At 42.0% G+C, this 20,341-nt stretch overlaps 1 protein-coding gene across 3 annotated transcripts in view; it reads right to left on the bottom strand.

Moving 5' to 3' along the window:
• The window catches only part of vps35l (VPS35 endosomal protein sorting factor like), a 61,708-nt gene that overhangs the window by 37,863 nt on the left and 3,504 nt on the right, over positions 1–20,341 (bottom strand). For 2 of the 3 annotated variants that reach the window (XM_078417549.1, XM_078417551.1), the window contains exons 4-20: positions 18,756–18,863; positions 17,716–17,740; positions 17,515–17,591; positions 15,513–15,641; positions 14,709–14,793; positions 13,189–13,263; positions 12,845–12,941; positions 11,611–11,658; positions 11,320–11,413; positions 11,129–11,206; positions 9,839–9,961; positions 8,035–8,081; positions 7,819–7,930; positions 7,147–7,263; positions 6,648–6,701; positions 6,478–6,558; positions 4,797–4,859 (exon numbers count right to left, since the gene is read on the bottom strand). In XM_078417549.1, coding sequence (XP_078273675.1) covers positions 4,797–4,859; positions 6,478–6,558; positions 6,648–6,701; positions 7,147–7,263; positions 7,819–7,930; positions 8,035–8,081; positions 9,839–9,961; positions 11,129–11,206; positions 11,320–11,413; positions 11,611–11,658; positions 12,845–12,941; positions 13,189–13,263; positions 14,709–14,793; positions 15,513–15,641; positions 17,515–17,591; positions 17,716–17,740; positions 18,756–18,863 — 1,413 coding nt within the window. The remainder of the gene's footprint in view (positions 1–4,796; positions 4,860–6,477; positions 6,559–6,647; positions 6,702–7,146; positions 7,264–7,818; positions 7,931–8,034; positions 8,082–9,838; positions 9,962–11,128; positions 11,207–11,319; positions 11,414–11,610; positions 11,659–12,844; positions 12,942–13,188; positions 13,264–14,708; positions 14,794–15,512; positions 15,642–17,514; positions 17,592–17,715; positions 17,741–18,755; positions 18,864–20,341) is intronic. The other variant, XM_078417550.1, reaches the window with a different exon arrangement.

Below are 20,341 nucleotides of genomic sequence, written 5' to 3'. Positions count from 1 at the left end.
CACATGCATGTACAGAGTACATCTGAGTCCTGGGAACTCCAGCTTATACCTCACATGCATGTAGAGTACACCTGAGTCCTGGGAACTCCAGCTTATACCTTACATGCAGGTACAGAGTACACCTGAGTCCCAGAAACTCCAGCTTATACCTCACATGCATGTACAGAGTACACCTGTCCTGGGAACTCCAGCTTATACCTTACATGCAGGTACAGAGTACACGTGACAGGGTGGAGCAAGCTGAGGTAGAGCACAGACGTGTGTCAGCATCACAGCAACCACACCAGCAACATGGCACAATGTATCCCAACAAAATGAAAGCCACATTGTTGGCACATTCATGATCAGAGTATCCCTGCAGCTTTACAGAGAAGCATACCTTGCAGAGTCATTCCGACCCCATGTCAACCTCGTGGTTGCCCGAGACCTCAGAGCTGGGCTCAGGACCATGGTCAGAGACAGCTAGTGGCATCGAAAACACCTCCCCCTAGCATCCACACTGGGCAGCTAGCAAGAAACCACAAATGGATCCGTGCATATTGGTCTGCCAATGATTCTCTAATCACTGTTGACATCAGCGCTGAAGCACATATGGCCAGTCGGCAAGTAATCGAGAGTGGCAAAGAGACAGAAAGCACCAAAAAAAGAAACAACTTCACGATAAGTTGAGGAGAAGGTAATGCAAATGTTAATGCAAACGCAGAAGGACTGTATTCTATTTAAATTATCAATCACTAATACCCAGTTTACAAGATTTTCCCAACAATACACCATGATTTAATCACTCAAATAAGCATAGTGTTCATATAAACAAGATGGGTGATAAAAGGCACATGCAGTCCAGTACTTTGTTCAGCTGTTGAGTTTTCCAATCTACACAGCATGACATATTTTAGTAGGGCACCCAAAAACATCTACCTTTCTATATTTAACTGACCTAATAATTCTTGTCTAATGCCCTATTTTGAAGTTTTCTATCACACAGAAAAATGAAACAGTGTATGAAAACATAACACTTGTTCCATTGTCCAAGCACAGTGAGTGCATTTGAATAGTTTAATTTCTTAAAACAAAGTTTGTGCTTTGGATAAATACTCTTGATCAAAAGGACTTTCAAATGAGGTAGTAGTTCAAATTTCCAATTACACCCATTCGCAGTGACAAATCTAAAGGCCAGGGATTTGAAAGAACACAAAGGCAATGTGTGAGTGTAAGGCTAACATGACCCTCACCCTTACCTGACCCAACATGACCCCTTGCCCTTACCTGAGCCAACATTACCCTCACCCTTACCTGACCCAACATTACCCTCACTGATGTCCATCAATGGTGTGGATGTGCAGTTTACCAGGGAGTACAATACCTGGGAGTGTACCTGAACAGTAAACTGGACAGGTCCAGGAACGCTGAGGCTCTGTACAAGGGACAGAGCCGGCTGTACTTTTTGAGAAGGCTCCGCTCCTTCAACATCTGCAGTAAGATGCTGCAGATGTTCTACCAATCAGTGATAGCCAGTGCCATCTTCTTCGCTGCCATGTGCTGGGGCAACAGGGCGAAGGCTGCGGACGCCAATAGGATCAACAAACTCATCAGGAAGTTTGGCTCCGTCCTGGGGGCGGTGTTGGAGTTGGGTTCACGGGAGGTAGTCTTGGAGGTGGTCCAGGATGCTCCTCAAACTGCGGAGTTCACCCCCTCCGTGACACACTGGTCAACCTGAGTACCTTCAGCAACAGACTGGTCCCACCAAGATGCAGCACAGAACGCCATAGGAGATCCTTCTTCTCTGTGGCTATCAAACTGTACAACTCCTCCCCCTTCTGTCATGGGGTAGACTGAGACTGAGACCCCCCCACCCCCCTCCCCCCTCCCCCCCACCTCCTCAGTCAATCTTTGCACATCCTCAAAGCCTTACCACTCATCACTTTATTTTCATGCTTCATGTTTCATGTATTTTGTGTTTTTTATGACTGTTGGCAAATTAATTTCTCTCCTGGGATCAACAAAGTTCTATCGTATTGTGCCATATCGTACAATATCAGCGTGTCATCTCCATGCATGCAAAGTCAAACGATTGGTCACTGGGAAGTAGGTTGAGTTCAACCTCAGAGATCCATTTAGGACCAGCAACTTGGGCCAAGTGTCTCACATTTGCATTGTAGATTCACTGGAGAACTCTGCCCTAGATCCAAGGAGATGCACGGTGAATCCTCGTTTTGATTGTCGTAGTCATTCAGCATGGAAACACGCCTATGGCCCTATCCGTGCATGCTGATCAAGATGCTTTATCTGGACTGTTCCAATTTGCCTGCGTTTAGTCCACACCATTCTAAACCCTTCCTTTCCATGGAATGGAATGATGTGGAGTCTTCAGATTAAAGTTTGGGTAATTTTAAATACTATTAGCGAGGTTATTAGTTACAAAACATGGAGGCCAATGTACTGGATGTTTTCAAGAGAGAGTTAGATATAGCTCGTCGGGCTAACGGAATCAGGGGATATGGGGAGAAAGCAGGAACGGGGTACTGATTGTGGATGATCAGCCATGATCATATTGAATGGTGGTGCTGGCTCGAAGGGCAGAATAGCCTACTCCTGCACCTATTTTCTATGTTTCTATTTTTAAATCATCACAAGGATTTTTATTTCTCATGGATTGATAAATTGCAACATGTAAAAAAGGAATCCAAAGTGAATTAGGTTTTATAAAACTCAAGTTCTTCAGATTTGTTTCACCGATAAGTTCTTCAGATTTGTTTTTCCCGTTAAGTTTTCTATGACTTCAATCTCTGATAAATATTTATACAGTCTTTAAAAGGTTTAGGAATTTGACAATTCCATCATAGTCTGGCAGCCATTATTTAGCGGCCTGTCAAGTGTTGCCTTAATTATCCCCACGCTGCTCCCGATGATGCAGAAAGCCCTTCAACATGTAGGTCTTGTCCAGGGGGAGTTGCCCCAGCGGTTCCTGCAGCTTCCCTCTGGCACTGACAACGGCGACGCTGTCATGTGTTTTAAACCAGGACCATCACGTCACAGGTTTATTCCCTATCATAAACTGCACTTACGACAGCATTAAATCCCAATGTGGTTCTCATCCTTGCGTTCTAATACTTATTAATATTAGACCCCTTGGAACTTCATTAAAATGGATTCGGTACAAAATAAATTCAAAGCCATGTCCATCATGTGAACAAGTACATTTTAAGAAATAAGAGAAATAATTTAAAAAAATTAAAATAGTCTTGCATGAACTGTTGTCATGTAAATATATATTTTAAAATGGTACCATTTTTATAACTAGTTTGTTCAAGCATGTGAAAGGTGGTGATTGATCATAAGATTGTAGCTGTTGGTCCAGTCTGTGTCACTGCAACTGTTGTCTGCAGAACTGAAGTCCAAGATGACAGTTGATCACACCTACTCAACACAACTGGAGAAACTTGGTTGTGCCTCACTGAGATTACACTCAAGTTTCTGAGATCTGGGCTGTCGTATTTGCAGGAAAAGTGTTCAAACATTGATGCTGGTGCTCCAAAGCTTCCAGTTTGATAACTCATGGTGGCACAAGAATTGGAAGATGACAATTCTCTTCTGCCTTTGACAACACCCTTACATCTGGTGGTCCTGGTGTCTCTCCTTGAGCCGACGATTGAATGTTTGAGTAAAGCCTGGTGTCTGCCCTGAACCATCCAGCTGCCATCCAAGGCAAGATGAACAATTCTTCAGCTCTTATTTATAGCAAGAGCAACTAGCAAAATCATTTTAAAATGTTCTTAATATAAAATGTTCTGCAATGATTAAGGAAGTTTTGATAGGGTGCAGAAGTAGTGAGTAACCCCTGCTCAATCTCAGCAACACAACGGCAGTGAGTACCCCCTGCTCAACTTCAGCAAAACGGCAGTGCGTACCCCCTGCTCAACCTCAGCAACACAACGGCAGTGAGTACCCCCTGCTCAACTTCAGCAAAACGGCAGTGAGTACCCCCTGCTCAACCTCAGCAAAACGGCAGTGCGTACCCCCTGCTCAATCTCAGCAACACAACGGCAGTGCGTACCCCCTGCTCAATCTCAGCAACACAACGGCAGTGAGTACCCCCTGCTCAACCTCAGCAACACAACGGCAGTGAGTACCCCCTGCTCAACCTCAGCAAAACGGCAGTGAGTACCCCCTGCTCAACTACCCCATGCTCAACTACAGCAAAACGGCAGTGAGTACCCCCTGCTCAACTACAGCAAAACGGCAGTGAGTACCCCCTGCTCAACCTCAGCAAAACGGCAGTGAGTACCCCCTGCTCAACTACCCCCTGCTCAACTACAGCAAAACGGCAGTGAGTACCCCCTGCTCAACTACAGCAAAACGGCAGTGAGTACCCCCTGCTCAACCTCAGCAAAACGACAGTGAGTACCCCCAATGGCAGCGAGTACCCCCTGCTCAACTACAGCACAACGGCAGTGAGTACCCCCTGCTCAACTACCCCCTGCTCAACTACCCCCTGCTCAACTACCCCCTGCTCAACTACCCCCTGCTCAACTACCCCCTGCTCAACTACCCCCTGCTCAACTACCCCCTGCTCAACTACCCCCTGCTCAACTTTAGCAACACAACGGCAGTGTACCCCCTGCTCAACTTCAGCAACACAACGAGAGCCCTAAACAGGACACCCAGCAAACCTTAACCAGGTATTTCAGCTTTGCTTGTTTGATTCATTCATTTTAATAATGTGTATATTGGTAATAAGCACAATTATGATTCTTGATCCTGAGAGAAAGCAAACTGAAAGATTTCCATCAACTTACCATCGAAAACAAAACCGCAAAGTCATGGAATTGATCGAGTATTTTTGTTATAATTGATTGAAGCTGTAAACAAAACAAGAGTGTCAGCCGAAGACAGGCATACAAATAAGAATCATACATTTCTCAAAATGTTTATAATAGTTTCATCCTTTCTCATTACACATTTGGGTAAAGTTGATACCATAAAATGTATGTTATGTGGCGGTCGGTGGTGACGAGCCACGTGTGGTGCGAACCCTCGACTCAGGGGGTGGGGTCACAGAACTTGGAATGGGGAGGAGACACAGTTGGTAGTGGAGTTCCAGGAGGAGTTGAACTGGTTGGGGGTTTGGGGAACTGTATGGTGTTTGAGGAATAAAGAACACTTTGCTTGACACGTGTCCCGCTTCATTGGCTTTGCTTGACACTCGTGTCCCGCTTCACGTACTTAAAAAGTCCAGGCAAAGATATGCCAATTGATGCAATTGAGAGCAGGAAAGGATGGGCGTCATGGACTAAGATGGTACAACTTGGACACAGCAGACAGCAAGAAACTAGTTCCAAGAAGGGGGAGGTCAGCACACACACAACTCAGAAAATTGTCTAAACAACCAGTGGGGAGAAAACTAATTTTGTTGCAGAGTTAGAATCTGAATGCACTGCTAAATGGGCATTAATATTTGAAAAGATTAAACATTTGCAAAGTATTGTGGAGAAGCGAGAAACTTTAAAACTGTCACCAATCTCTATTTGTATTTGCCAATCTCTTACTATCATAGGGAGGGGATCAGACCGAACGAGACAGGTGATCAAGGTTGTTACATTGTGATATGGCATTAGATTTTATAATCTGATACCAAAATTAACAAGAAGCCTATCATTAAGGCATTATGTTCATCTGAACCCTGCAGACATAACAAATTGTACACTAAAAAAAATTTAAACTGCAGATGCTGGAAATATGCAATAACATCTAAAAATGCTGGAAACATTTAACAGGTCAGACAGCACCTGTGAAATGAGAAACACAAGATGCTTTGTTTCCAGTCTGAGGAAGGGTCACAACCCCAAATGTCAACTGTCCAATTCCATCTACAGATACTGCCTAACCTGCTGAGTACCTCCAGAAGTTCGATTTTTACTCAAGTTTCCAGCATCTGCAGTCTCTTGATTAATTAAATGATTTCAGTTAGGATAAAATTTAGAGGGACCACAATTAACTCCAGTTCGCACAAATTAACAACAAAAAAAGGAAAGAGTGAAAATAATAGAAAACAATAACTTGTATTATCTCAGCCATTTAACTCTAATCATCTTTACTACAATTTTACACAAATTTATAGTTTTTTTGGTGAAAAGTGTTTTGTAGGCACCTCTGGAATAAGTCTTCAAAGAAGGAATCCCAACCCTTAGAGAAGTAAAACTCAGATGGCTTAAATTTCAATAAATGAAAAGTTAACTGAAGTCCGGGAAAGAGGTTGGCCAGACTTCTGCAGACGTGTCAAGCGGTGCTGGCTCGAGGGGCCAAATGGCCTCCTCCTGCACCTATTTTCTATCCCGCCTTATACCAAATCACTCTTGTTATAGTGGGAAAAAAAGATGAAAATTGTTGGATAATTTAATAGAATGGTATAATGTAAATAAAGACAAGAAACTAAGTTTCCCTTTTCTGTTTTTCACCCCAGAATTGTTTGCCCATTACCTGTGGATAAGCATCTTCAAAAGCCCGGTCTGGAGTCAGATGTTTAATCACGTCTGCCAGCACAGTGTTGACATCGCGTTTCTGGCAAAGAAAGTTTTGCATTCGTGTTATTCCAGATAAACTGCTGACTTGAAAACTCCAAACAGTGTGGTGCACGAAGTGCTACTTACTGCAAAGTGCCTGCATATGTAATCTATCCAAACCTCAGCACTGTTAATGTAATCCTGAATAACAAAATAAAATAACATTAATTTCAAAAGAAACAATGGTGCAATGTTACCATGCATTTTCCAGCATTGGAAGGTTTACTCAAGTTTACAAACAAGAAAATTTACAGAGTTAGGATGAACATGGAACAGTACAGCACAAGAACAGGCGCTTCGGCCCATAGGATCTGTGCTGAACCTGATGACAAGGCCAACTCTTATCTACCTGCACACTACCAGATCCCTAGCTTATCCATGTGCCTATCCAAAAGTATATCATATTTAGGGAGATCCAGTTGATGTGAAAATTCACCTGTATCTGCAAATAATCAGGGCTCATACTTCCTTGGTGTGTGAATGATCGCAACACTGAGCTCTGGGTTTGGGGAAGAGGACACACTCACATACATTGCTGGGGAAATGTCTTTCCTTATCTGATGGACACCCTGAGTGGACAACTGACCTGGGGATTCTTCAGTTTGGTGATAACTTTCCACGCCACGTTAAGTATCTGCAGCTTGTCGTTCTCAGGGGGGTCAGCCCATGCCAAGTTCAACCCAAGGGATTGGAAAAGAAGATGCTAGAATATGAAACATTTCAAAAACAAGCTCTTTAAAACTCAAAACAAAACATTAAATTATCTTAACTTATTTTCATACTATCTTGACATACAAAGTTTAGAACTCCAAGTGCAATAACAAAAATGGATACAATTATATATTATATGTTATAATCTTGAAGTCCAAAAGTACTTTCCAGTTATTAACAAGTACTTGTAATACAAGTTACTGGTATCATGCAGGAAATGTCCACATCAAGATTCCACGACCATTAACTCCAAAATGTCCAGAAAGTTCACTTTTTGTCATGTCATGGCTCGAAGGGCCAAATGGCCTCCTCCCGCACCTATTTTCTATGTCATTGCACTGTTACAGACTACCCTACGATCACTGTTTGGCAAGTGTTGCATCTATCATTACTGTCAGTACACTGTTTACTCCGTGTGTCTCGGATGACCAAGAAGTGTCATTGGTGTAAATGGCAATAAACTAATGTGAAAGTGCCTGGTTTAATAGATGAAACAAAGCTCACAGCAGAAAGGAGTCGGTGTTGCTCATACTGCCCACTGTCCTACCTTGGGAAAACCAGACTCCTCACAGTCTTTGATCATGCCAATGAAATCCAGAGATCTTGTGGCAATAAATTCCGGTTTAAATGCTGACATTACAGAGTTCAACAGCAAAGCACTATAGAAATAACAGAATGAAAGTCAAAACACACAAGGAAAGGAAGCAGGCAGGTTTTATAATTCAGACAAGAGACAAACCAATAAATATTCCGGTTTGCTTACTTGTTTCCAAGTTTCTTGCACCTGTCCATCATTTCTGTAAGTAAAGCCTGTAAACAGCCACAATATTTTTAGTCTCGGAGTAGATATTTGCTGAAGAAGATACAACATTTCAGGGCGATATTTTAATGTTCCTTGTTCAAAATTACATCATCCACTATTGTGCACAACTTCATAAAACAACGTAACTGAGACTGAAGAAACATAAACATAGATGCACAAACATTACATTCCCATCACTCACTGACAGACAAGAGATTAGAATACATCGTAACATCATCCACTGAGCACAATTTGTACATGCTGTGAATTTTTTTAAAGTAGAAAAAGCCCTAGAAATTTTAGATGAATTAGCTGGTCAATTGTAGAAAATACAATGGAACCATTACTCAAAGGAGACACAAGAGACTGCAGATGCTGGCATCTTGAGCAAAGCACGGAGTGCTGGAGGAACGTGGCAGGTCAGGCAGCATCTGTCGAGAGAATGGGATGGACAATATTTCAGATCGGGACAGCATTTTTGGCAGAGGTTCTGGGCCAAAGAGCCTGTTCCTGTGCGTTTTATGTTCTAGGACTAGGAAAGGATGAGTAAGGATGGTGAAGATCTAGAAGTGCACGAGGGGAGGGGAGCAGGTAGGTGATAGGTGAAGCCAGATGATCAGGGAAATAATGAACGGATTAGGACAGATGGGCATCATTGGAGAACACGGATAGGTGATGTTTTGGGACTGACTGGGGGGGGGGGGCGGGGGGGTAGAGTGTTAAGCTGGAGGACGGGAGGTAATGCCAAAGTCTGGCAGGCAATGGGTGGATAAAGGGGAGGAAAGGCTTTGATATGCAGATCATTGGGCAAAGACAAGTTCACGTTATAGGAATTGAATTATGCCATTCGGCCCATCGAGTCCGCTCTGCCATTCAATCATGACTGATCTCTGCCTCCTAATCCCAATTTCTTGCCTTCTGCCCATAACCCTTGACACCCATTCTAATCAAGAATCTGTCTACCTCTGTCTTAAAAATATCCACTGACTTGGCCTCCACAGCCCTCTGTGGCAATGAGTTCCACAGATTCACCACCCTCTGACTAATGAAGTTCCTCCTCACCTCCTTTTAATTCTGAGGCTGTGACCTCTGGCCCTAGACTCTCCCACCAGTGGAAACATCCTCTCCACATCCACTCTATCTGTGCCTTTCATTATTCTGTAAGTTTCAATGAGGTCCCCCCTCAAGCTTCTAAACTCCAGCGAGTACAGGCCCAGTGCTGTCAAACGCTCATCATGGGCAAACCCACTCATTCCTGGGATCGTTCTTGTCCAAGGCCGGAGATGAAAAGACAGAAGGCGTGAGTGTCGTCTGATCTGCAACCAGAATCTTGTGGCCGTGAGAAGAGGGCAGAGTCCTTGGAAGGGAGAGGTGGGAAAATAAGGTCGTTTAACATAGTTAACATCCTAGTTATGTATTCAAAAATAGAAATTTAAGTGGTTGCATTTAATTATAAACCAGGCAAAAACTTCCCGTCATATTTGTCAGTTTGGGATCATGTTGCATAGCACAAGTCTGATCAGGAAAAATCATCTGTACAACTGCACACCATAGTACCGGTTTGAAACAGAATGCTGCAAAGATTGTTGACAGGCAATGGTTCACAGGCAGCAGTGAAGAGCGAGAATGGCAGCTGTGACATTTGAGCAATGTGAAGCACAACATGATTTTATTGCAAAAATTACAAGACTTGCAAGACAACCTGAAAACAGATATGCTATTATTATGTTGTTTTTAAAATGGTAATAATAAAATTAAAATGAACCTCAGGTGCTCTGTATGCAATGCACTGGAGAATCCAGTCAATGGCAGGAGAATACAAGGTGAGGTAAGTTGGAATCTCCACGCGCTGCACAGCAAGCTGGTTCTGCACGGTCTCTCCATGGATCTGCACGGAATAAAACAATGGTTCGCAATGAATTACATTACTATACCTAAACATCGTTGCTATCTTAAAGATTAAAGTTTATGGAAACGGTCCATTAACTCTGCGTAAGAAACTGCAGATGCTGGTTTAAATCAAATCATTAAGTCTCTAATTTTTTGATTAGTACAGGTATTAGAGGTTATGGGGAGAAGGCAGGAGAATGGGGTTAGGAGGGAGAGATAGATCAGCCATGATTGATTGGCGGAGTAGACTTGATGGGCCGAATGGCCTAAAACTACTCCTATTTCTTATAACCTTATCTGATTTTCCTTAGAGATACATGAACACCCAATTCATGCCAAAGTCACGTTTAATCAATCATTCATTCACTGTATTAACGTAAGATGGCCCTTCATCAGTTTCCATCAATCCCTGTGAACTGAAATGATTCTAGACTGGACAATCGTGGAGGCTGAAAACCTGAAGATATGCCCTGTAGCTTCCACACTACTTTACAGGAACAGCTGCAAAGGAATTGTTTCTGGATGGCTGATACAGAAGCCCACATACAGAAGCTGCAATCCCAGCAGAGTCATTGAGGAAAGCACAAGATGCAAAAGAAAGGAGTTGCTAGAGGAACTCAGCGGGTCAGGCAGCATCTGTGGAGAACATGGATAGGTGACGTTTCACAGAGTGCTGGAGTAACTCAGCGGGTCAGGCTGTATCTGTGGAGAACATGGATAGGTGACGTTTCACAGAGTGCTGGAGTAACAGCGACTCAGGCAGCATCTCCGGAGAACATGGATCAGTGACGTCACCTACCCATGTTCTCCAGAGATGCAGCCTGCCCTGCTGAATTACTCCAGCACTCTGTGCCTTTTTTTCTATTCTAGCAATAGACATCCTAAATTATGAGTGTATGCCGGCAAGAGAGTTTTAATGTATTGATGAGAAAGTTTCCAGGTCTCTGCTCCTGGGAAGATGTGAAATGGGAAAAGGTTGGTGTACAGTTTTACATTCTCCCAACACATGCATTGCCAGACTGTGGAACAGTTCACTCTGATACATCAGGAGTTGTTATACTGAGAAGCTCAGAGGTCCGTGGCCACCTTTCAACATGCTGGGGGCTGAGGGGTGAATAATGCTCTATATATAATGCAACAATTACTTCCTAAACTACTTTCATACCTGTTTAAACGTGGAGAGGAAATCAAAAAAATTCTTGTTCAAGTTGTCTTTCAGGTGGGGGGCCACTTCCATTCCAACCTGTTGGGGAAAGCGGAAGCAAACGATGAACACAGAGTTGGGAGGAGGGTATCAATTCTCCAAAACACTGGGTTGCAAGTTACTGAACAAAGTTTAAGGACATAGTGCCTTACCCTGCAAAGATAGGCTCTGGCATAAACAGCAACCAACGGATCACCAATGCCTCTGATCATCAACGTCAGGCGTGGGAGAGTCTCAGAGATACCACTGCAACAAGTAACATTATGCCACTTGACAAGGATGTACTCAGCATGTAACGAAAACCAAAGCAAATTATTGACAAGCTTCAAGTAAATAATTTCACCACAATATTTTGATTAAGGTTTTTGCACAAGTTAGAAACAGATTTCACCAGGAGGGACTAAAATCGGAAAATGTGGAGAATAAAATTCCAGCACACTTACGTTTTGGAAAGGAATGTATTACATTTTAATATGGCCACCTCCACGTAACTAAGATGATTTTAAGGAAAATAGATTTTCCACCACATGAAAAGCAGTAACAGGTTAACTTGATATATAACCACAAGATGATATTTAAATGTTGCCCATTCTTTTATCCATTTTCTCTCTGGTTTGATTCAATGAAACTTTCTCCTGCCCGTCTCGGCACTGCCACCCTGGTGCAGCCTTGCCTCTGATCCTACAACTGCAAGTTGCCTCTCTCTCCGGCCCCACTCTCCCTCAACTCCTCGCGTCTCTCCTTTGAGCTTCCACTCCCAATCATCCTTCCCCAATTTTTTTTCTATGTCCACCTCTGCTTTCCGCCACCTCTCCTCTAAACAATAATTCTCTGCTCACTGAAACCTCGTGTAAGCCCATCCAAAGCCCAATTACGTGTCAGTTTCCTACCGCCCTCACCACCCCCCCCCCCAAGACTTCAGTCCCTCTCCCAGCAGGACTGCCCACTCCCATCCTGATCCCTGCCCATCTCTGTCAAAGCCCCATCTCCTCCATCAGGCGACCTTATTTCCCATTTTCCAGTGCTTACGCCAACCCCTGGTTCTGTGTAGTTAGAGCCAGCACGCCCCCCCCCCCCCTTCAGGCCCCATTCACCGGTATTCCCTCTCTGCCAAAGCCCCCATTACTCACTCTCCCTCTCACCCACCTGTGGCCCAATCTCTGCCAATACACATCCCGAATGCCAGTTCCCACTTTCCTTCCTCTGCTACAGCATTTTGCAAAATATTCATTCCTCAGTCTCTAAGCACCCAATTCCAGATTCCCCTCGCCCTCTGCCACCCTCCGTCCCACTTTCCTCCACTTCCTACTCTTGCACTATCTCCCACGCTGCCATTCCCCAATCCTCTTCCCTACCCCAGCCCCTCTTCTGAACTCCTGCCCACCCCCAGGCAGGTCCTCTCGAACAATGAAATGGAGATAAACAGAAGAATTGCCTGGGTAATCCACAGTAACTGGCAATTTTAATTCTGTTGACTGGAACATTATATAATTTACTGACACATATTCAAACAGACTTAGGAAGTTAAGGAACATTTTTTGTTTCCATTTTGTTATAAATAAAGAGGCTGCAAGAGGTTTTCTGCCATCACCTCTGGTGGGCTCGACACTGCATTTCCCCAAGCACGCCGTTATTACTCTACTGGTTGCGTGCACAGCCCAATATGTGCAAGGATACAATCTGGAAATGAGCTCTCTAATCGAGGCAATCTTGAAGAACCAGTTCAGGCAGGTTTCTTTTGCAGTTTCATTCACTTCATCCTGACCAAAGTTATCTGCATCACAAATATAATATTTACCACCGAAAATATAAAAATATTGAACTGTAATCCACATGTTTCTATTTCCAACAAATAAGTTACATTTTATTTTTGTTCAAATCACTCTTACAATTTCCTGTGGAAGAATCTTTGCCACAGGAATATCATCACAAAAACCAGAACTAGAATGTCTATTTTACTAATGCATTAACTGAAGGAGGTCAAACATCCCCACAACATCGAATGCCTTTGCGTAAATGACCTGACATGGCGTTGGCAGCAAGGGGAATCCGACTCCTGGTGCACATAGACAAAATGCGCTCGTGCACTAGTTTACCTGAAATAAAATAAAGAGAGAAACAATCATTCATTTAACATTTTTCCCCACAAATGTCGTGACAAATGCAGACTGATCACTGTGATCAGAATTGTTCAAAAGGCAATATTTACTTGGAATGCATATGGCAAGAAGTTAGGGTTAGAGATTGGTAATTGGTTGAGATTGGAGGCATCCCGGGATAGGCAGACAAGGAACAAACTCCAATTTGCACAGTGTGAGGCACGGCGGCAGCATTTCTCAGGGATCTCAATTTACCACAATATCTTAAAGAGACGTACAGTTCTGGGTGCCATTAACTTAAATAGCACACTAAATTGTGTGGATACATAGCTACAAAGATAGTGAGCATGACTGTGTTTGATTCACTGCACAAAATGCCCACAGAGCCAACCCCAAGTTCAGCCCACTCTGCTTTACACTGAGTAGGAACAAAAACTTCAGATGCTGTTTTAAATCCAAGGTAGACACAAAATGCTGGAGTAACTCAGCGGGAATGCGTGATGTTTCGGGTCGAGACCCTTCTTCAGAGTGATGTCTGAAGAAGGGTCTCGACCCGATACGTCACCCATTCCTTCTCTCCTGAGATGCTGCCTGACCCAACATTTTGTGTCTACCTGCTGAGTTACTCCAACATTTTGTGTCTACCTGCTTTACACTGTGACAGCTGGTTTATATTCAAGACTAGTACTAATATGGAGCAAAATCCTGCTGCACAATGCTGAATGTGCTTAAATGCAAAAGGTATCACTGTTTAATTATTCGTCCTGAAAGATAACCACTCTAGGAATGCTGACCACAGTAGTAGACACAACATAACTGTTCAAATGCATAACTTTTAAAAGTGATAATGTTAAATATTGAATCTGAAACATTCCCCAGTAACTGGGGACGGTGAAGTGATTACACGTTTGGAATGTTAGATTGCAAAGTCACTTCAAGGCACAGCAACAACATTGAGCTGGTTCATCATAATGAATAAATATCCTGATTCAAATAATGTTTGAAAAAGGTACAGTTTTGTAAACACAAGGGCATTTAATTCCATATTAATCAATGTCCTGGTGAGAGTGATTACTGAAGTAACATCAGTGTCCAACCAGTTCCCACCAACTCAGTCGGCATCAAAATGCAGTGCCTTTCACGAGGTGCAGAGGCTTAAGGGTAGATTTCACAGAAGCTTTTTCTAATAAATAAAACTGCCATTTACTGATCAAGGCCATCAACTTCAATTCTTTACATGTAGTCTTCAGGGAATGATTTTCCCTGCATTTTACCCTTGTTTTTGTCCCCATAACACATCAACTGTGAAGAACACTCATATCCAGGGAGCACATTTTGCATGATATTTTTGTACAGTACTTTCTGCTTTTTATTTAAAAACTCTAAAGAGGTTTGTCAGCATTAAAAACAATGTGATGGACGTTTCTCAATTGCCATCTTACCAAAAGTATCCAAAATATCAGTGATCAAGACAAACTTGCTTGGATAAAACTGGATCACGCTGGTGTCAGAGAGCAGCTTGGAACACTATAAACAGAACAAAGTCTAATGTTAAAACTCTAAAGGGTAACAGAATACAATTAGAAGATCATCTCCCAAGAAAAAAATAAATACTGAAGTAGTTAATATTTGGACTGAAAAAGTTGATACATTTTTTAGACATTAATTTCCAAGATCTGGCACCACTGACAAGGCTGGATATGTTGCCATCTCTACCCACCCTTGCTGGAGGGGAACTGCCCTGTGGAACATCGTGGGTGGGAGTATGGAGCGAGCTGCCACACAAAGCTGTACAGGCGATGCAATTACAATCTTTAAGAGACATTCCGTAGGTTCATAGATGGGAAAGTTTTAGATGCACAGGGGCAACAAAAACTCAGGCAAATGTGACCAACTCTGGCAGATAACTCCGTCAATGTGGACAGGTTGAGCCAAAGAGCTTGTTTCCATGTTGTCTAAATCTGGAATAAATATACTGACTCAAACCATAATACCAACCACATTTTTGGATCACAAGTATTCAACAAAATAGTACATCAGAGCTGTACCACATGGTAAAACTTAGTGCCAAGTATTTGAATTGCTTTTGAATATTTACATTATTGTGTTATACAAGTGACCCAATGCTGCCTTGAACAAATGAAAAGTAGTTATTTGCTGCATTACCACCCAACAGGGAGAACAATAAGAACATGCTTAGTTTTAACATAATACAAATAAAAGTTCCTTGCTTGTTTGAAGCTGACCTGAATAACTATTTTCAGTGCTTTGACTTTCTGATCTGTGGCCCATGAGTCCTTCAGTGACTGGTTTAGCTCTTCAATCCGGTTTATATAATCCTGCTGGGTCAAGTTTAGAAGCTCTTTTTGTGAACCCTTGCACAAAATAAAAAGAATACCAATTAACAAAAATGAAATGTATAAATTTACAAAAAAAAATCACTAATAATTATATTCAAAACCTATAATAATAAATTTCAGATTATATAGTTCCTGCAAAACATTGACACAAGAAAACAGATTTACATTTGCAGATGTGCAAACGAGAAGAATAATTGCATAAAATAATTGCTGGGCTCCCCCTGTGATATCACAATAGTCATTTATAGCACACACAGTGCCCTCCATAATGTTCGGGACAAAGACCCATCATTTATTTAGTTGCCTCTATACTCCACAATTTGAGATTTGCAATAGAAAAAAATCACATGTGGTTAAAGTTCACATTGTCAGATTTTAATAAAAACCATTTTTGTACATTTTGGTTTCACCACGTAGAAATGACAGCTGTGTTTATACATAGTCCCCCCATTTCAGGGCACCATAATGTTTGGGACACGTGGTTTCACAGGTGTCTGTAATTGCTCAGGTGTGTTTAATTGCCTCCTTAATGCAGGTCTAAGAGAGCTCTCAGCACCGAGTCTTTTCATCAACTTTGGAAACTTTTATTGCTGTTTATCAACACGAGGACCAAAGTTGTGCCAATGAAAGTCAATGAAGCCATTATGAGACTGAGAAACAAGAATAAAACTGTTGGACATCAGGCAAACCTTAGGCTTACCAAAATCAACTGTTTGGAACATCATTAAGAAGAAAGAGAGCACTGGTGAGCTTACTAATCTGACAGTGTGCACTTTAACCGCATGTGATTTATTTCTATTACAAATCTTAAAATTGTGGAGTACAGAGGCAAATAAATAAGTGAGGGGTCTTTGTCCCAAACATTATGGAGGGTACTGTATTGTGCACTTTGCCCCTCAAGCCATTTATACAGTGGACCACACAGTGTACACAATTAAAGGTGAATCTTTGACCTACATTTATACAGTGGACCACACAGTGTACACAATTAAAGGTGAATCTTTGACCTACATTTACTTCATTTTCAGACTGAACGTGAAGAATAGCTGCTTCATTTGAAGAACTCTATATACTGTGCTCTTTGGTACAAATTAGTTTTATTACCTGGTAAACTTGGTTAGACTCTTTAAAGTACTTTTTTTTCCCAGTGGAAATCACAAAACAATTAGCCAACGATAGTGCTGCAATCCAAGACAACCAATTCAATCAAGATTTTAATTATGATTTACGGTTGCATTTGTTGACTTAACGTTTACTTTTCCTTTAAATGAGGGAGCATATTCCTGTGAAATCAACTCCAGAGTAACAACAAACATTCCTCACTCAGAAACTTCCCAACGTCAGCCACGAGAGAGAAAGACCAGGATGATGAACACAGAAACCAAAGACAAGCAGTTCGATGTCCAGGTGCAGAATTAAATTCTGTGGCTGCCTCTCAGCAACTGTTAATGTGTTTTCTTTCAACTAAACGTAAGACAAATCTTTCTCTTTTCTTTCAATAGACTAAACTTCAATGCAATTAGAGATTTCCTTAAGATATTCAAAATAATCAGATTCCAAAGTTAAGTATCTCATGATTGCATTGGACAAGGGATACATAACTTTGAAATTATGTGCCCATATCTAATCGTTTCAGAAATGATGGCCCCTCCACTGAGCCAAATAACTTAAAAAAGTTAAAATTATTTAAAAGACCTATAAAATGCAAACAACAAGCATTTAAAATGTGCAGATTTCCATGGTCAAAATATAAATAAGCTCCCTTCAATCATTATTCTCACTGTCCAATTGCTTTTTGCTGATATTTACTAATTCGTGAAAAGAAAACCATAATTCTCTTCTTGAGAACAAGTCTTAATATTTTCCATTTGAAACAACTCTCAGTTACCTCCTCTAGGTCGTCTAACTCTTCTAAACGAGTCCTCACTTTTTCAGAAACAGCTGACCCAGGACCTGCGGCTTTACCTGTGAGAGAAGACAATATATATAGCAGAATTGTAGCAGAACTACTGTGTATTTAAAAAAAGTGAAATATTTGAATGCAGCTGGAAAAACTAAGCGTTTCAACAAACTGACTCCAGCCACTTACCTTTTTCAGAGCCCATGAATAAATTCTGTAAAGGAAAAACAGGCAAGATCAAAATTTATTGCAAAATATGACAAGACTATTGAACTGTAGAAAACAAAGCAAACGCAGTACTCAATGCTCATCGGCTCCTGGCAGTGTGAGCTTGAACACTGCAGGGATATTGAAAACTAAGAGTAAAGGTTACAGAGGCGACACAAACATTTGCTCTCCTCATGTTGCCCCATGTGGGAAAAAAATTATACTGTACAAGAAACTCACACATTGCAAGCCTCTACTGCAAATCCCAATCATTTAAAGCTTTCTTTTCTACAATGAAATTTTCTGCAAAGAGCTGTTGATAAAACCATAAACAAGACTTAAGATAAATTAGTACAAATTGATTTATGGACTGTATCTTTGGTTGGTCTGAAGAAGGGTCTCGACCCGAAACGTCACCCATTCCTTCTCTCCAGAGATGCTGCGTGACCCGCTGAGTTACTCCAGCACTCTGTGAAATGTCACCTATACATGTTCTCCACAGATGCTGCCTGACCCGCTGAGTTGCTCCAGCATTCTGGGAAACGTCACCTATCCATGTTCTCCACAGATGCTGCCTGCCCGTTGAGTTACTCCAGCCTTTTGTGTCTATCTTTGGTTGCAATATGGACTTAGGATTTTCTACACGTATTATGGTTATTTATTGATTTTTTAATTATTATATTTACGTGTGTATTACATATGTAGGACTGTCTAGCTGCTACGAGTGAGAATTTCATTGTTCTGTTCTCAATGGCAATTACACATTCTTCACTCTTGAAATATAACTCATTCCACCCACATCCTTCACCACTGAGCGCCTGGATCAATATGCTGTGACTACATTAGTTACTGTTTGTATCAACTATTGTTATAGACAATAGATAATAGGTGCAGGAGGCCATTCGGCCCTTCGAGCCAGCACCACCATTCATTGTGATCATGGCTGATCATTCTCAATCAGTACCCCGCAATGCATCCAAACATTATTACAGAAAATGGAGAGTTGTTTAGAATACGCTTACTATGGACAGCTTCTCTGTGGTTGTGTATCGTGTGAGTATATAACTCCGCTTCCCGGACCACAGATCAAAGTCGGCCCCGACTCCAGCATCCTCCTGCTTGTCTCGCTGCTTTATACCAGGAGCCCATGTAAAACAATGGGGAGAATGAGAATCAAACAAGGACAAGCATTTCACTTACATGCAAGTTCTGAAAAGGCTGGTCTTTGAGAAAAGAGATTAATATGAACACAATGAAAACAAATGTACAACTGGGTCAGTAACACAAACAAGTTTTCCAGCATAAGTCTGTTTTAAAAATAAACTCGCATTTCTGGCAATACCTTAAAGCACATTATAGATACGTAAAGCAAAAAAACTAGATGCTGGAAATTTGAAATGAAAAAACAATGGTGGAAACACTCAGCAGATCAGACAGCATCTATGGAAAGAGGTAATATTGCAGGTCCAAAACCCTATGTCAGAACTGGGAAAGATAAACTAAATTAGTTTTCAGAGTAAGAGGTGGTGTTGGGAGGGATGGGTAGAACAAAGGGTAGATTCTCATCGGTGTGGGCTGGTGAGGTAAAATGACAGTGAGAGCGAGAGTGGGAGTTAGAAGCACAACACACTTGCCTGCCTGTGTAACGTATTACATGTGGCAATGACAGAGAGTGGAAGCACAACACGCTTGCCTATCTGTGTAATGTGTTACACATGGCAATGACAGTGAGAGTTAGAAGCATAACAAGCTTGTCTATCAGTGTAACGTTACATGTGGCAATGACAGTGAGAGTGGATGCGCAACACGCGTGTCTGTCTGGATAACGTGTTACGTGTGGCAATGACAGTGAGAGTGGAAGCACAACATACTTGTCTGTCTGTGTAACGTGTTACACATGGCAATGACAGTGAGAGTTAGAAGCATAACACGCTTGTCTATCAGTGTAACATGTTACAAGTGGCAATGACAGTGAGAGTGGAAGCGCAACACGCTTGTCTATCAGTGTAACATGTTACATGTGGCAATGACAGTGAGAGTGGAAGCACAACATACTTGTCTGTCTGTGTAACGTGTTGCACATGGCAACGACTAAGAGAGGAGCTAGAAGCACAACACGCTTGCCTGTTCGTGTAACACATGGTAAAGTTGTGTACATGTGCAGACCTAGCGGGAAACGAACTGAACCAAAAACAACACATGCTGAAATGGCTTGCTCTGATAGAGAAACAAATGGCAAGTTACCCAAAGTGGGAGTTTTGTGGCCTACAGATTTATCTAACTGCTACATTAGTTCGTTTGATTTCCCCAATCAGAGATATTCCCTTTGTTCTCTTCATCCCTCCTCCATCAACTGAAAACTGAACTTGTTTTCAGTAGATGTTGCCAGAGGTTGACCAGGCTGGGTCCCTATTCCTTGGAGCACAGGAGGATGAGGGGTGATCTTATTGAGATGTATAAAATCATACAAGGAATAGATCGGGTAGATGCACAGTGTCTCTTGCCCAGAGTAGGAGAATCGAGGACCAGAGGACATAGGTTTAAGGTGAAGGGGAAAAGATTTCATAGTGATCTGAAGGGAAACTTTTTCACACAAAGGGTGGTGGGT

The sequence above is a fragment of the Rhinoraja longicauda genome, chromosome 21 (assembly GCF_053455715.1).
Source record: "Rhinoraja longicauda isolate Sanriku21f chromosome 21, sRhiLon1.1, whole genome shotgun sequence".
Classification (NCBI taxonomy): domain Eukaryota; kingdom Metazoa; phylum Chordata; class Chondrichthyes; order Rajiformes; family Arhynchobatidae; genus Rhinoraja; species Rhinoraja longicauda.
The sequence above is the reverse complement of the archived record's forward strand: the minus strand, read 5'-3'. Positions and strand labels throughout refer to the sequence as shown.